The following is a 17,297-nucleotide window of genomic DNA, read 5'->3' on the forward strand; positions in this document are numbered from 1 at the left end:
GTCTCTCTTTGAACAAGTGATGTTCTAAGTTTCCTTTTTTTTGGTCTGTTTTCTCTGTATTCTTTTTTGTCTGTCTTTTCTTTTTTTATCTTCCGTTCCCCTTGGTGCAAGTTATTCTTTCATGTTATATATTGTCCCTTTCGTTCCATCTTCACCGCATACGTGTAGGTTGGGTTCGGGAGATTCCTTTCTGTCCCATCTAGCACCTCCTAGAACCTTCTATGAGTAGTTGTAAGGTTACTTCATCACTGTTCAGGTATCACCTCCATATTAATGCGGTCAGAGAGTTGGTTGAAAGGCAATTAATGCGGAGACAGCTGTAGTTATAGATATTTGTTTGCCTTCTCTTTCTTACCCTTAGTCTCTTATCCCATCTTTAGTGGTGACATAGTTCTGAGGTTCGATTGTAACAAGACGACGTCCTGATCGTCCTCAGACACATGCTGCCGAGGAGGATGGTGTACTCGGACGAATACGGAACTCTCCTTTCGTGATATTGACTACTCCCCTCGTGTGGTTACCCTCACAACCTAACCTGGGCCTCTTCGGACAAATTTGCATCCTCGAATGGGCCACAGGTCCAATTATCTTGACCTTAATAGTTTTGGTGATTGACCGAACCCCACAATAGGTAAAAAAATAGTTTTTCTTAAATAAACTACTGCGTAAAAATTGTTAATATTAGTATAATATCAATGCCACTTATCACATCCATGCTAATTATAATTATGAGGGCACAACGCATGCGATAAAAAAATTAAAAGTAGACATGCAATCTCTAATTTTTAACTCTTTATACAGTACTTTCTCTTTAAAATTGATCAAATACCAAGTTTCTATTGGTTGATAACATAATTAGAATTTTTGATAATTAACCAAAGCAATATGTGACTTAAAAAAATTTATTGTAAAAAATTGATATAGTATTGCCCTTTTTTTTTTTTTTTTTTATACTGACAATTTGACCAGAAATGCAGGGGGATGGAATTTGACATCATCAAATGAGGAATATGTAAAAAGTTTAATGACAAGAAAGCTGTTGCAGTGTTCTTTAAATTCTCAATTTATGTTATGTAAAAATCAATACCAATACAAAGGAAGTAGGATTTTTGTTTGTTTCTTTGTTTTTTATTTTATTTTTTTATACTGTTATTACACTGTTCTCAAACCAACACAGGAACTCAACATATCAAACAGGGTGGGTCAGGTTGGTTTCGGGTTCAATATCAATACAAAATTAGTAGGATTATTATTATTATTATTTTTACACTGTTCTCAAGCCACACATAAATGTAGAAGCGGCAAAACTGGCTTGTTGGGTTGGGTTAAGCTAAAAAAGGGGATATCTTAAGAAGGTTAGAAATAGATTAGGTCAATTATTTGCGGGTTGAGTTGGGTTGGGTTTATTTATATTTGTCATTGTAATTTATTCATCAAAATTTCTTAACATGAAATGCATTCCTTTGAATTCACCACATATATTAAGAAAGAGATTACAAATTGACTTGTCAATAATTAAAAAATAGCACAAACACAAACGAGTTTAGTCAACAATTTGAAAATCTAATTAAAACAAATACAAAAGTTTCATTTTTACACAATATCAACATCCCAAAAGAGAAGACAAAATTACAAATGCCCTTCTTCTTTTTTTGATAAATACAAATGTCCTGTTGGATAGCTAATTCGATAATTAAAAAAAAAGATATAAAAGAAATTTACAATTTTGATACAAATGTACTATTGTCGGCACTTTGTTTCAATGTGGAAATATACATCAAAATTTGATTATTTACTTATTTATTCATGATCTTTTTTGTAAATATCATGTAATCGTTAAGCAATACACATTCCATAAAATATTATCTTTTATTTTAAAAAGCCATTATTTTGGTTATAGACTATTAAAAAATAGGATTAGGCATCCATAATTTATGTCAATTTCTTTCATATATTTCAATTTTACTCTTTTTCACACTTATGAATGCTTATCATACATGTCTATAATTTCAAATATATATTTTGCCTCTATTTATATAACCAAATTATTGCGTTATTTAAGTGTGAAGAATGCCTCAATTATTCATTTTTCAATACACTTGTATGCAACTAGATAAATGTCTTAATCGTTTTCTTGAGGTCATTATATTTAAATGCAATATAAAAAAAGTTATAAATTGATTTCTTATAAAAAATAATATAAAAGAAATTTACAATTTTGATAATTAATTTCATAATATAATAATTGTATTTAATTTTAGATGTATTGCTGTTGGCACTTTGTTTCAATTTGAAAATATACATCAAAGCTTGATTGTTTATTTATATATTCATGATCTTTTTTGTAGATATCATGTAATTGTTAAGCAAAACACATTCCAAAAAACATTATATTTTATTTTAAAAAGCCATTATTTTGGTTATGGACTATTAAAAAGTAGGCTTAGGCATCCATAATTTATGTCGGTTTCATTAATATACTTCGGTTTTACTCTTTTTCAAACTTATGAATGCTTATCATATATGTCTGTAATTTTAAATATATATTTTGCCTCAATTGTATAACCAAATTATTTTGAAATGTATTATCATTTGATATCTAAAAATATTTATTTATCGCGTTATTTAAGTGTGAAGAACTCGATTATTTATTTTTCAATACGCTTGTATGTAATTAGATAAATGTCTCAATTGTTTTCTTGAGGTCATTGTATTTAAATGAAAATATAAAAAAATTTTAATTATAAAAAAATAATTATTACATTTGTCAATTGCTCTTAATTTGTCAATTATAAAGCTTCAAAAAAATAAGTAAATGATCATGTCTTAATTTTATTATTATTTTTAAAATATAATAAAAAGATGGATCTTAGTCGGCTCGGGTGACAGCTCAACCCAATCTTTTGGGTTCAGGTCGGTGTCGGTCGGGTTGCCATGTCCGGACCCTTTTTGCCGCGTCTACAGAAATGCAAAGTCATTTCTTTCTAAGCGCGTGGCACTAAAGTTTGACAGTGAAAAGTGAAAACCAATTTGCATGGTCAAATTCAAAAGAAAACACTTTTTACCAAGAAGTAATTTCCACACGCATCATTGGAGCGTGGTTCAACACCCCCCACCGTTCAATAAAAGCCTTTCCTTTCTTTTTCTGCCATGGCTATCCGTATCACCAGAAGACAAAACCAAAACCAAAACCCAAAAAAATGCCCACTTTTTTTCAAACACGTAAGGTTCAAAGGACATGAAAAGAAAAGAAAGTTTTTCTCTCTCTCTCTCTCTCTCTCTCTGATTACTGATTCCTTTCACTTTCACCACTACAGTGTAACCAGCTCATCTGCACCACTGTTTGATATTATCGTTTGTGGCGGTAGTAAAAGACTGAAAAGAATCTCAATAACATGAGAGATATCAGATATGAGATGAGTCATGAGAGAGAACCGAAATACAAATCCCAATAATGAACCACATATATCTTAAGTCTGTCAGAAAGATTTTAACCCCTTCTACATCTTCTCCAAGATTTCTCTCTTACACATTATTCTCATCTTTACCATATTTTCCTCACACAGTGACACACCCATCTCAATTTATCATCATTATCATCACCACCAACACACTTTGCAGCAGTGCCATCTCTCTTTTCAGAAGTAGTGAAACAAAAAGGTGTTACTGTAGTTGGCCCTATGAGAAGAAAAAGAAACAGTGTGCTGTGAACACTGAACTACCATTCTTTTCTCTTCCAACTTCAACAACCCATTGTGACATGAGTTGTTGTTGTTGTTGTTGTTGGTTGTGTATGGCATCATGAATCAAAATCAGTTACACACACATTTCTTGGGTTTGCTCTCTTTATTACACTTTCTTTCACCAACAAACTTTGTAACTGAATTAGCATTCACTGATTAAGGCTAAGAAGAAAAAAAAAAACATCACCACACAATGCCAACCATCACCAGCATCATTCTGTTGCTTTGTATCACACTCTTCTTTACTACCATTCTTGCCAACACTCCTCACCACCGACACCTCCTCCATCAACCGTTTTTCCCACCGTCAACTCCCACCACAACTGTCTCCCCATCACCATCACCACAACCTTCTGTCTCCCCAAAACAACAACCAAAACAGCCCTTCTCCTCCACCTCCTCCACTCCGGCCACCACCGCAACCCAAAACCCATTCTTCCCAACTTACCCTTCGCCGCCACCGCCGCCATCGCCAAACGCACTCGCCACTTTCCCAGCCAACATCTCCTCCCTCCTCCTCCCTCACACCACCACCACCACCTCCTCCTCCCACCGCCACCTCATCGCCATTTCCGTCTCCACTTCCCTCCTCCTCCTCGCTCTCCTCTCCGCCTTCTCCGCCTTCCTCTACTACAGAAAATACACTCACCACACCACCACAGACGAAAAGGCCTCGCTCTCCGTCTCAGACAGTATCCACCTTTACCCTCCACACCTCGCCACCTCCGATGGAACTCGCAAACCTCGCTGCTCTTCTTCACTTCCTTCGCATTCGAACAGCTCCGAGTTTCTCTATCTCGGTACTTTACCCGATTCACGAGCACCAAACGAGGAAACTGTACTAAATTCATCGACTTTACAAAGTTCAACCGTTACCCATCTCCCACCTTCTACTCAGTATCACAAACTCGGGTCCCCTGAGCTCAAACCACTTCCACCGCTTCCAAAACACAATTTCGGGCCGATATATCGGAATGCCGAAATGGGGTCTTCGGGAAATGAAGAAGAGGAGGAGGAAGAAGAAGAGTTCTTTTCGCCACGAGGATCTTCGGGCCGAAAAGATCAGAGTCCGGTTCTCAACGGGTCGAGCTCACAAAGAGTGTTCAATGCTGAAAATTTCGGGAGTAGAAGCTTCAATTCGAGAACTCCTTCGTACCCATGTTCGAATTCGGCTTCTCCAGCTAGTTCTGTGTCGAATACTGTATCCCCTGCTCTGAATTTCAGTCCTGCAAGCTTGAAATCCAAGTCTCCGGACTCTGTGATCAGTTTTCCGGTTCCGGGCATGGGACAATTTCCGGGTTCAGCTCCATTTCGGCCGATTCTGACATCGCTGCCGCCGCTTTCTTTGTCGGCTTCGTCTTCAGAGAGAGGTTCGGGGAATACTCTGAACTCTCCGGCGAGGACTTCTGATGTTTCGGGGCAGAGCAGCAAGCAATCTCCAAGGATGATTCGGAATGTTTCGAGCCGGAGTGTTTCGAACCGGTATGTGCCGATAAAACTGCCTCCACCGCCACCACCGATGCCGCCACCGAGGTATTGGGAGGCTCCGGCAGCTCCTAGGCTAAGCAGAGAACCAAATTCAGGGCCGCCAGTACTTGTTCCGCCTACTAGGCCTGTGGTGATGCAGAATTTGGCACCAATGTCAGGTACTGAACAGCCTCAAAGCAATGAGAATATGGAGAGGCATGAGGAGAATCCAAGGCCAAAGTTGAAACCTTTGCATTGGGATAAAGTTAGAGCAAGTTCGGATCGAGCTATGGTGTGGGATCAGCTAAAATCTAGCTCTTTCCAGTGAGTTATAATGACTTTCTTATACTTTTGTTTTACTCACTTTCTTAAGAATATCTTAAAAGTTACTTGTTGATTAGGTTCATGTTTTGGATTGTGTTTTGTGTTTTGTGTCACTTTTTATTTTTTTGCTTTTTCTTAGGTAGATTGTTTTTGTGTTATGTTAAAGTTTGTAGAATCTTGTTGTTTTGGTTGCAGATTGAATGAGGAAATGATTGAGACACTGTTTATGGTTAATAATGGTAATTCCAATATGAGTCTGAAAGATAATGGCCGGCGTCTGGTTCTCCCTTTGTCAAGCCAGGAGAATCGGGTGCTTGATCCGAAGAAGTCTCAGAATATTGCAATTTTGTTGAGGGCGCTGAATGTGACCATTGAAGAAGTCTGTGAAGGTCTTTTGGAAGGTAACTGGTTTAACTTTATGTTTAACCTTTGTAGTATTGTGATGTCCATTGTCAAAATAACAATTGCCTCCGTGAATGTACAGTCAATTGCTTTTTTGATATGAAATTTGTTCCTTCTTTTGAACTTTTGTTGGCAATTTATGGTTACTGGGCATTGCAGTTTAATTATTGAAATTGATGTTTATTTGTGCCGCCTAGCTTGTTACATGAGGCATGTTTAGCTGCTCTTGTCATCTTGTAGCAAGTTTAAAAATAATCTCAAGCTTTTGGACACCAGATATTCTGAATGCGACAGTTTTTTTTTTTTTTTTTCTTTTTTTGTTTTTTTAAATCAGTGGTTTTGTTTTAAGATGGTACACTTTTCATATGGGCCCTGCCAGTCTAGAAAACACTACCATCAGTCTTTTTCTTACTGCATAGCCTCGGTGTTTTTAATTTCTGTGGTTCTGTGACTGTAAGTAGGCCCCAAAATTCTGTTTTGACTATAATGATAAAAAATTTAGAATGGAAAGCATTAGCACCATGTTTGGCAAAAACAAAGGAGAGGGAAGAGAAAGGAAAGGGAGGAAGAGAAGGGAGAGGAAAGGGTAGTGACTTTCCTTTCACATGTTTGGTTTGTAAGGGAGAAATGGAAGGAAATATACCTTATTGGTGGGTAATACAAACCAAACAAGTGAAAGGAAAATGAATCCCCCCATTCTCTTTTCGCTCCAATCCATCTTAATTCCAAACCAAAGAAAGGAATTTATTTCCCTTCTCCTCTTCTTTTCTTTTCTTCCCCAATCCCTCAAAGCAAACGTAGCCATAAGGTAGTATTTAATTTTTGTACTTATAGTTAATGCTAGTAGCATCGTTCATCTCAAAAGCCGAAACCAAATTATTATGATCTCTATCATTGTTGAACCTTTTATGTTCACCATCTCCTACTTAATATAGCATGTACCATAGTGCAGTTCTGTCCTTGAACTTGAGACATGGCTACATAGGAAGCACTCTGTGTGTTTGTGTGTGCTGCACGATTCTGGGTGTGGCAAATCCAACACCACTCTATCCTTATGAGCAGTGCCATTCCCAAATTACAAGTTTCGTGCATTTACAGATTTCATTTTATAGAAATTTGTGGTTTGTACTATCTAGATACCAAAAGTTAAAAGAATTTTCCTCCATTCTAGAATGGGTTGCTGCATTTCATTCTTGTCTCATTAGGATTTTTAGTCTTATTATACCTGTGTCAAAGTCATCAGCCCTTTTGTATCTGCTATGTATATAACAAATGCATTTGTATTTATGTAATCCTTGATCACCCAATCAATTGGAGATCTGAATATTTTGAACTTCTATCTACCTGCAAACAGGCAACTCTGATACATTGGGGACAGAACTTCTTGAAAGTTTACTGAAGATGGCTCCTACAAAAGAGGAAGAACGTAAACTAAAAGAGTTCAAAGATGAATCACCCTCTAAGCTAGGCCCAGCTGAGAAATTTCTAAAGGCTGTGCTTGATATACCATTTGCATTTAAAAGGGTGGATGCAATGCTCTACATTGCCAATTTTGATTCAGAAGTAGAATACCTTAGAAGGTCTTTTGAGACTCTGGAGGTACATCTTTAATTCTCAGATATGTTCATATACTTATAGTTCCTTAATTTAATTAGGCACGCTCTCCTTTGCTTTATGTTTGGTGGGAATATTTTGAAATAAAAACCTTTTTGCTCTATCACAGTACCACTTGAACGCTTGCTGCATATCTATATGTATCGATAAGGTCCTTGCAGCTCTCCTTAGTCTTAATCATTTTTCGTCCCAATATACATATGCCTTTATATCCTGAACAGTGATCAGAAGGCTGGAGCACACTTCACATGAGCTTCAAATTAGTCAAAAGTTTAACAGTGAAAAAGGGGGGAAAAAGGAGAGGATTCTGTGGTACCTTTTCCTCTTTTTAATTTGACTTATGTTTAAACTTTAAAGCCAATCCATTTTGACAAACAAAGCTTATGATAATTTGTATTGTCTGGTCACTTTTTCATTACTTCCTGGACTCTTTTCCCCTCTTGACCTACAGTGGTGCAACTGCAACCAATCTAATTATGAATATACACATATAAAAAAAAAAAAAAAAAAAATCCTTGGCCAAATGCTCACGAACATCTTTTCATGCAATGTTTTAAAGAATCTCCCAAATGGTAGCCTTGAAAGGCTAATCCAAGCCCCTATTCCCCGTCTCCTACCACTGCTAATGCCTAAAGAAATATAAATAATATTCAGGACCTTCTTCCTGAATTATGATTACCCAACAGAAAAGCTTTAGTTTGACTGTTTGAGTTGCATAACATTTTGAACTGGAAATGGATGGACTCCTTCAAGATGAAACTAATTAATTTTGGGCATGGCTAATATGGAATGAACGGTAGGTATACCTTCATTGTCAATTGAGCAAAGGGGATCTATGGCTCCAACTAACTAATTTGGCCTCCCCACTTAGAATAGCAAGGTTGGCTTATCCGGTTAGGGTAAGAAACTGCATATTTTTGTTGAGCAGATCCAGAAAGTATACACTTTAGATATATATATATATATATATATATGTATATAAATGTAATTGAATTGCTTTATATTGAAATCACCAGTTTTAAGTGCTCCACTAAGTTGTTATATAGTGCATTCAATAAGTAAAACATTGGGATTGGGTGAAATCCGTATCCTTCTCCAAGAAACTTGGTACTTCAGTAGCGCCAAGAGTAGACATGACCACTAAAGTGCAAGTGCGTATGGTGATTGAGTAATGTGGTGAATGAGTCAAAGTAAACTCAACAAGGTTTTAATCCAGATTACATGCGCTGTTATATGTTTTGCCTTTTATTGTTTTGCCTGCTTGGTATAGAGTCGTATATCCAGTAACCTAGATCAATCACTTTGTCCAAGTGCACCTGGCCAAAGTAACATGTGACCATCTCTCCTCTTCTAGTTTCTCGCTGCCTGAACATGAGGCGGAGTATAGGAGAAATATTAAATTAAGTCCAAATAAATTTCTCACTCGAGATGATTCTAGTGGCTGCAGTTCCTCTTTAGTTCTCCCAGCAGTATAACTTCTCCCTGCTATTTATGATTTCATTTATTCAAGAAGTCAGAATTAATTTTTCCTGATTATGTAGATATTTACCAGCTGCTGTTCACACTTCATTTTCCACAGGTAGCTTGTGAAGAATTGAAGAACAGCAGAATGTTCATGAAGCTTCTTGAAGCAGTGCTCAAAACTGGGAATCGCATGAATGTTGGCACCAACCGTGGAGATGCCCATGCATTCAAGCTGGACACACTGCTCAAGCTTGTTGATGTTAAGGGAACTGATGGAAAAACCACTCTTTTGCATTTTGTTGTACAGGAAATCATTAGAACTGAAGGTTCTCGTCTTTCTGGTGCCAATCAGAGTCAACCGGCTGAGAAAAGTCAGCAGTCTGCTTTGCGGGATGAAGTTGAACATAGGAAGCTTGGCTTGCAAGTTGTTTCGGGTTTGAGTGGGGAGCTCACCAATGTAAAGAAAGCTGCTGCAATGGATTCAGATGTTCTCAGTAATGAAGTTGCGAAACTTGCTGAGGGAATCTCAAAAATATCTGAAGTTGTGAAACTAAATGAAGAACTTGCATTGAAGGAGACTAGTCGAAAATTTTCAGAGTCAATGAATGTGTTCTTGAAGAAGGCTGGGGAAGAGATTGTAAAGATCCAAGCCCAAGAGAAAGTTGCTCTCTCTCTGGTGAAAGAAATAACTGAGTATTTCCATGGGAACTCAGCTAAAGAAGAAGCTCATCCATTCCGGATTTTCTTGGTGGTAAGGGATTTTCTTTCTACTCTTGACCAGGTATGCAAGGAAGTTGGAAAAGTTAATGAGAGAACTATAGTTGGTTCATCCCGCCAATTTCCTATGCCTGTGAATCCAACCCTTCCACCAGTATTTCCTGAATTTAATGGAAGGCAGCATTATGGCTCCTCAGATGATGAAAGTTCATCCTCATCGTAGCACTTAAAATTCACATAGCATGTCTTTTTGTGCTTTGCTTCTGGATCTCACCAGCCACCTATTAAGTACTGGTGGCATTTACGGATGCTCTTCTGGGTGGAGCTTGCCAAGTAACTATCAAGCATATTATCTTCTTCTGTTTGGCACCTTTTCTTGTAGTAATATACCCACAGGATTTTGGAATTGTTTATCCTATATGTAATATAGAGGGAATTGCCTGAAGATAATAAACTAGTATTTGCCAGAATAGTTGGAATTATCTTGTAAATTTGTTAGATATTTAAGTTGTTCAGTGATAGTTCATGATTACTCTCTCTCTCTCTCTCTTAATTTGTGCTATTGGTGTTCTGGAAAAATGACAGGACATGGATACCTGGTTAATTTCTGTCTGTTTCTCTCTATCATCTTTCTTTTACCTTGTGTCAGAAGAATGAGGACAAGGACACCTGGTTAATCACAGTAACAGAAAGTCCTGAGCAATCGTGTATAAAAATGCTTGAGAAGAGAGATCATGAGCGTGACAGTATTGAATACACTGGCTTTGTGCAGATGAGAATATAGTGCTAGTAACTACAAGCCTATCCTGCAGCTCAGGTCATAAAACAAAACAACACTGTAAGAGGGGAATTTGAATAGGAGGAATCACAGCAAGGACTCCAGCTGAGCCCTAGGTAGCTTTACTTGTGTAACAGATAGACCTGAAAAAGAAAAAAGAAAAAAAAAAAAAAAACTCTACTGTCTATACCGGGTAACCATGGGGTTGATCTCAAATCCTAGGAAGGTCATGTAGGAAGCATCTTGTAGAAGAGGAATTATAGTAGAATAAGGTTCTAGTATTTGTTCTGCAATGCCTCTCTCGGACCAAGTCACTTCCAGTGGAATCTCCATGGATGACTGCCCAACTCATGTAACATGCAATCAAAGCTCTCTTGAATCTATACCCATTGTTCACCTAACAAAAGATCAACAAGACTATATATAGGAATGTATCCCAATATCATAATACTGTCCAGTTTGTAAATGACAAAGTCACTTCTACATTTATGCATTTAGCCACGTTAAAATCAGAGCATATCAATGGTGTCAATGTTGTGCTTCTATTTAAATACATCATCACACAACTCAAATTCATGGCTTGCACCAGTGTCTCCAATGGAACACAACCCCCCATTCAACAAGAAGCCCTTTCAGTATATTCATGACTCGATGGGAGAAATCTCATTTCTTTGTTGACATATTTGTTTTGTACTCGGCCTCATCTGTGGACCCTAATGTAAAATACATGCCATGATTCATCATTTGCTTTTGTAGACAATTTCTTCATCGTCCACATCAAATGCTGGATTACAAAGGCATCTAAATAGTCTGCCAATACCCTGTCATATAAGAAAAACGAAAAAAACCCAATAATGATATATGTCGTTTATAACTAATTCATATCATATATCAATACATGGACGGTGCATAAGTGAGATTTGCTTAGTCTAAAAAAATTTCTAACATGCCTGAGTTAGTAGAGGGGTTCGATATGAAAGTGGTCTTGGTGAATCATCGTCAGAACTACTATCAGAACTGCTTCCATCATCATCATCTGTGTCGGCAGTTTGTTTATTCTTTGATGTACCTCCAATTTGTGCACGCTTTCCCTTCTGAAAGACAAGAATTTACTAGCTATTAACAATAAAAAAAGTTAAAAAAAAAATTCAGTATCATCATCATCATAAATAACTCTAGCCCTGTCTAATCACTGATTTACAGCTTATTCAATAAAACCAGTTCTAGCAAAAAAAAATTAATATTCTCAATACATAAAAAAAATAAAGCAAATGCAATTTATTCCAATATTTCATAAAAGCTACAAAAATAAGGTTCTTTGCAAAATTGTAGTAATTATTTCACCTGAAATATCTTCCCAAGAATTTTCAAAGCCATTGCACGAGCTTTAAGTTCTTCCTTCCTAATTTGGTTTTCCCTTAGCACCTGCAACAATATTTAAAATTCATGAGAACGACCTTCTGTATGAATAACTACTTATTAGTAGGAAACAACAAAAAGTGAACATGAACAAGTTACTATTTGGAGGAAACAGGGAAATTACCATTTGGCACACATGTATTAGAGTTACTTCAATATCTACTACATTCAATTTCCATAAAGAATTCATCAATGTGTCTTTATTCAGGCGTACATGTGATTCAACATCATTTTCAGGAGCACTACCATCCATTTTAAATTGGCGCCGGATGTCTTCTTGAAGTTGCAGTAACTGAAAAGCACCTGAATATATTTTCTCAATGCAATTAGGCAGCAAAGCATCAAAAGTTCCAAGCAGAAATGTGGTTTTAGGAAGAGAGAAAGAAGAGAGAGGGAGGAGGAGGGAGAGGGGGTGTAGTTAGCTCATATATTATCAACATACCTTTAGCTGCAGTTATCTGTGACTTCCAGAAATGTCCTTTATTGCGAACCCACTCAGCTAAAAATGGGACTCCTAGATAAATGGCTTTCTTTCCAAGCTCTAGTGCTGCTTGTCTAGAATATATGTAGCCAATAGTGTGTAATATGTCAACTCCAGAAGCTGCATATTAAGACAATAGAAATCATTTAGCAACATCATGTATGGGCACTAGTGGCACGCTCAAACATTAATTTGGTGTCTGTAAAATTTTAGAATAGAATTACAAAACATTAATACATTGATCAGTGAAGTAGAATGTTAACTAGAGGCTACTTAACAGGTTTGTACAAATGACTAACTGTTGCCTATAATTTATTTATACAATGAAAACTTTTGGGTTCTCTAAATTGAAAGAAAATTCAACTTTCATTAAGCTTGTGTAAGATTCTCATCTCAAAGAACATGTTTCCATAGTTGAGGCATAAATTATAGACAATATTCAGCCTTATAACGCATCATCATCTAAATTTCATTGCTATGAAAGTAGTCTTTTGCTTCAACTGAATTACAAGAGAGTGAATATGATTGAGGAATTTTTTTTTTTTAAACAAAGAAGCAGAACATAGAAAAATAACCAACTTAAACTTATACACTGAAGAAAATGAAGAAATTGATGTTGGTACTCTTAGGAACCAAGGTGTACCTAATTTCAAAAAGGTATTTTTATTAGGAGCGGAGACTAATTAATCTTTCAATGTAGATTGTCATATTCCCTTTTTCGTTTTCCCTTACTTTCTTTTTCTCTCAATTGTCAACTCATTCTTGGCCAAGCCCTTAGAATCTGAGTAACTTCTTTAGTCACCACTTTTCCCTTTCCTTGTTCAAAATTTAGATTAATGATTATCATGAAATATAATCTATGATAATGAAAAACAAACATAAAATGTATATATGAATCAAGTTTATGAAAAACAAAATAAAGAGATCTATTTGAACTCAATTGTTTAAGGTATAATATTGTTGAAATATCATAAATTCCTTTTCTGTGAAATGTGAAACTACGTGGACAATTATTTATAAAATGTAAGCTCTTATTTGGGGTAAATTTTATTAAATTAGGCAAACAAAAAAGAAAAAAAAGTCCTGAAAGACACAGTAATCATTTTCTCTAGCAACAGTAGCAATAGCTACAAAAGTTGAGAGTAAATGTGACTTTCAATTTATTTTTGTCAATATTGTAGAGTAATGGAAGACCTAATGTGCTGAATCATTCAATATTGGTTGTTAAATTTTAGAGTTAGAGATCCCTTGCATAGTTTAGGAAGAAATTCATTAAAACACATAATATATAGGCAAAACAAATAACCCTGCACTATCAACATTATGTTTAAAATGTAATTTGAAGAGGCAGGATGAAGCTTAACTAACCTGCACCAGAAAGCCGTCTGGCTTCAGATTCTGCACGCCATAAGAATCCCTCTTTGTCACCTTGAACGTATTGATTAAGAAAACTTTTCAGTGATCTAGCTAGCTTTTCTTCTCTTTCTCTCTGAACAGCCTACATTATATATAGTTGCACACCAGGAAGTTGCTGGTGTAGGTTAGAGAAATTTACAATAGAAACCATGTAGGGTTTGATTATTTTTTAATGTTCTAGAAAACATAAATAACTGTAGCTATCAGTAAAGGATGATAATTCAAGCAAGGTGTAAGTTAAAGCTACATCTGGCTGTAACTCGGGATATCTGAAAAAGGCTAAATGATGTCCAGGTCATATCAAGAGGGATTCTTATTTCTATTTAGATCCACAATGGGTATTTGGCTGATGAATGCAGCCAGCTAATGCTCTTCTGATTTTTTTGTCTCAGAATTCTAATCACAAAGCAAATATACAAACTGAGAAACAGAATGACATTTAGCTGGGTACAATGTGAAAATATCAAAAAAATATTCTGATCAAACATCTTGCAACCATTTTATTTTGAGTTTGGCTAACTTACATGGAGAAATATGCTAAATAGACTGCTACTTCCAAAGAGTTAAATACTAGCAGAACACAATGATTTTTTTTTAAAATTAACTGGACTTGCCTTCAATTTCTCATGCAGCTTCTCAGGATTGTCACTCTCACTCGCTAATTCAGAAGAAGCCATTGATGCCACAGCTAGATGTCCTATGTACTCCTCAAATAACTCACTTCCAAAGAGTAGAGCAAAGACAGCCATGGGGTCAAGCATGGTGTCTCTGGAATGGAAAAACAAAACATTATTAGGAGTGTAGGGGAAAACCTTCAAGTAAGAACATTAAGAAGAAAAAAATTCTTAATGATGCCATCCTGGAGTCTTGTTTTTAAATGTAAGTTTGCTTCTCACATAACTCAAGTAGCTAAAACAAATTTATAAACTAACACCATGTTCTACCATATGAGTTTACAGTCACTTTATTATTATTATTATTATTTTTTAATCTGCAATCATAATTAAGTTTAAGACAATGCAATGTTGTGTTTGACTGTTGGCCTGGTCTAACAACACCTTCTGAAATAAAAGTTGAAGAAACGAAGCCAAAATTTGTGTAAAAAAGGTCATTCCACAACACTAAAGTAGAGGAAATAGTATTGAAAATAAAAAATTTTCTGTTAGTAGATACCTTATTGTTTCTTTGATAGTAATATGAAATTCAACAGAGCATTAATAAAAGAACTCGCAATATCTCCATGAGCACAAGCTTAAAAACAGTACCTAGATATGCAATTTTTTCCATTTTGATCATAAGTATCTCTTTGCACCGGATCACTTAAAACTTGATAAGCTTCACCTAATACCTGCGAACATAAAAAAATAACGTTAAGTACTATGATAAAATAAACATCAACTATACTTTGGAACTAAGATTACTTGCCTATACTCGGCTATAGTTACTTCTTTATGACAAAGAAGTGGAAAATTAAGAAAGGAGTAGCAGGCTTGAAGTTTTCTATAAGGAAAAAATTAGTGAATTTTTATCTAGATGAACTTACCTGAAATCTTTCAGCAGCTTGAGGGTCGTTTGGATTTTTATCTGGATGAACTTGCCTAGCCTGCACCAGATAATTAGCAGCTCTCATATAAATATATATATATATATATATATCATTCACTATATGATCTCAGAGGAGGAAAGGGAAATAACCCATAATTTAAATGATATTTCATGAAACAAATACATGCCAATTAAGGAAGTAAAAGATAGTTTGATTTCGTATAGCATAACGGCAAAAAATAATACATTTAGTCAATCCTCCTAACTAGACTATTGAGGATCCACAGCCGATCCCAAAATCTGGAACTAAGGCTTGATTGTATCAAACAAAGTTTGTATGACCAATCAAAGACCATCTGGTCTCATAATTATTATGTCATAGTCTCCTAGCTAAGCTTCCTTTATCAATCCTAACAATACAATAACAGATAAAATAAGACAACCCCATTTAGTAATTGTCTATGAAGATCTAGAGAGAAAAAAAATGTCGTGAAATATTAGAAATACTAATACCAATAATATGTATCCCAAACTATCACCAAATAATATCCAAAAAAGAAAAAGAAAAAAAAGAACTACCATCAAGTAAAGACAACCTTAAACTGTAACAACAAACATGAGAGAATCAAACATTATATATATAGAATCCAGACCTTAAGATAGTATGCCTTGCGGATTTCTTCCTCTGAAGCAGAGGGACTAATGCCAAGAACATCATAGTACTCGGTTTCCTTAACCATTCTTGAATCTTGATCCTTTCTGGGTATTTTCGTAGAGTTTGTTGAATGCAAGAAAAAGATAAATTATAAAAAAAAAAAACACAGAAAGAGAGAATAAGAAGAAAGTGTTTTGAGGACCACGAGCCTCATTTAACTTTCCAGTTCTCAACACTAATAAACTAATACCTGAAAATCCGCTTTTTCGCGGGAGGAAACAGTTTTTTTTTAACTGTCACTTATGATTTTGCTTTTTGGTGTTGGTGAGCTGTCGGTGGGCTTGGTTTGGGCTTTGTATGGGGCTATTGTTTTGGTGGGGATCTATTTGGGGTTACTTGTGTTTTTAGTGAAACATGTGGGGTGGGCCGGGTTTCACTTTAGTGTGGGCTTTATGAGGGTGGGTTGGGGAATTATTTTTATGAGACCGGCTTATGGAGCGCCTCTCTTATCGTATGTAAGTTTTATAGATGTGTACAAATAGTACGGTCCACCAAATGTGAGAGGAGTGCTCCATAAGATGGTCTTGTGATATACTTTCTCTTTAAGGGATTTGTGACATTTGATTTTATACCCAATTGTTGTGAGTGAGGTATTTAGATTATTCCATTAAAAATTTGTGCAGATGATTGTAATTATTAATTTTTAGGCCTAAAATATACATTTGGTTAGGACTTAGCAGTAAACTGCCCAACTCAACCCGCCTGACCAACCTGATCATACTTGAGAAGCCACGATCAAGTTTGACCAAATGGTCAATTGATAGCGGGTGAGAACTACTCAAAGAAGGGTATTTAGTTGAGTTTTAGGTTTTGAGAAAACTCACTCATCAAAATTGCATCGACTAAATTATTTAACCTTATTAAATTTTTATGCTTTGTACTTGGCTTAGATTTTTTTTTTTTCCTTTTCTTGGAGATAGGCAAGCAAATAAAATTTAGTTCACGTTCTCACCCAAATACTGTAGAATGACTCATTACACCCAAAATCCCCGAAACAAATCCCTAAAACCATAATACCTTTGCCAAACCCAAATCAAACATATTTCCCACAATTCTATCTAACTAATGTTAAGATTTAGAGTGGGATCCTTGCATTGACGGCAAGATATTCACAAGTCACTCAAAATTCCCACAAATCCATCATCAAATTATAAACCCAAGGTGAGTAGCTTTTTCTTTTACGAGTTTTTATAATCAAGTTGTAATATTTAA

General features: G+C 35.8%; 2 protein-coding genes across 2 annotated transcripts; one reads left to right on the forward strand and one right to left on the reverse strand.

Moving 5' to 3' along the window:
• The first annotated feature begins 3,233 nt into the window (after positions 1-3,233).
• LOC115963054 (formin-like protein 2) lies at positions 3,234-10,268 on the forward strand. The gene is made up of 4 exons (XM_031081940.1): positions 3,234-5,534; positions 5,730-5,935; positions 7,291-7,535; positions 9,130-10,268. Exons 1-4 carry the CDS (start codon positions 3,937-3,939, stop codon positions 9,952-9,954), a joined length of 2,874 nt encoding a protein of 957 aa, XP_030937800.1. The 5' UTR covers positions 3,234-3,936; the 3' UTR covers positions 9,955-10,268.
• Positions 10,269-10,931: 663 nt separating this feature from the next.
• LOC115963055 (chaperone protein dnaJ 10-like) lies at positions 10,932-16,287 on the reverse strand. The gene is made up of 11 exons (XM_031081941.1): positions 16,276-16,287; positions 16,024-16,129; positions 15,369-15,428; positions 15,091-15,173; positions 14,440-14,593; positions 13,778-13,907; positions 12,371-12,529; positions 12,053-12,231; positions 11,854-11,934; positions 11,460-11,603; positions 10,932-11,330 (listed from the first exon to the last, which is right to left on the reverse strand). The coding sequence occupies exons 2-11, from the start codon at positions 16,108-16,110 to the stop codon at positions 11,250-11,252; spliced, it is 1,158 nt and encodes a 385-aa protein (XP_030937801.1). The 5' UTR covers positions 16,111-16,129; positions 16,276-16,287; the 3' UTR covers positions 10,932-11,249.
• Between the last annotated feature and the right edge of the window lie 1,010 nt (positions 16,288-17,297).

This window comes from Quercus lobata, chromosome 10 (assembly GCF_001633185.2).
Source record: "Quercus lobata isolate SW786 chromosome 10, ValleyOak3.0 Primary Assembly, whole genome shotgun sequence".
In the NCBI taxonomy this organism is placed as follows: domain Eukaryota; kingdom Viridiplantae; phylum Streptophyta; class Magnoliopsida; order Fagales; family Fagaceae; genus Quercus; species Quercus lobata.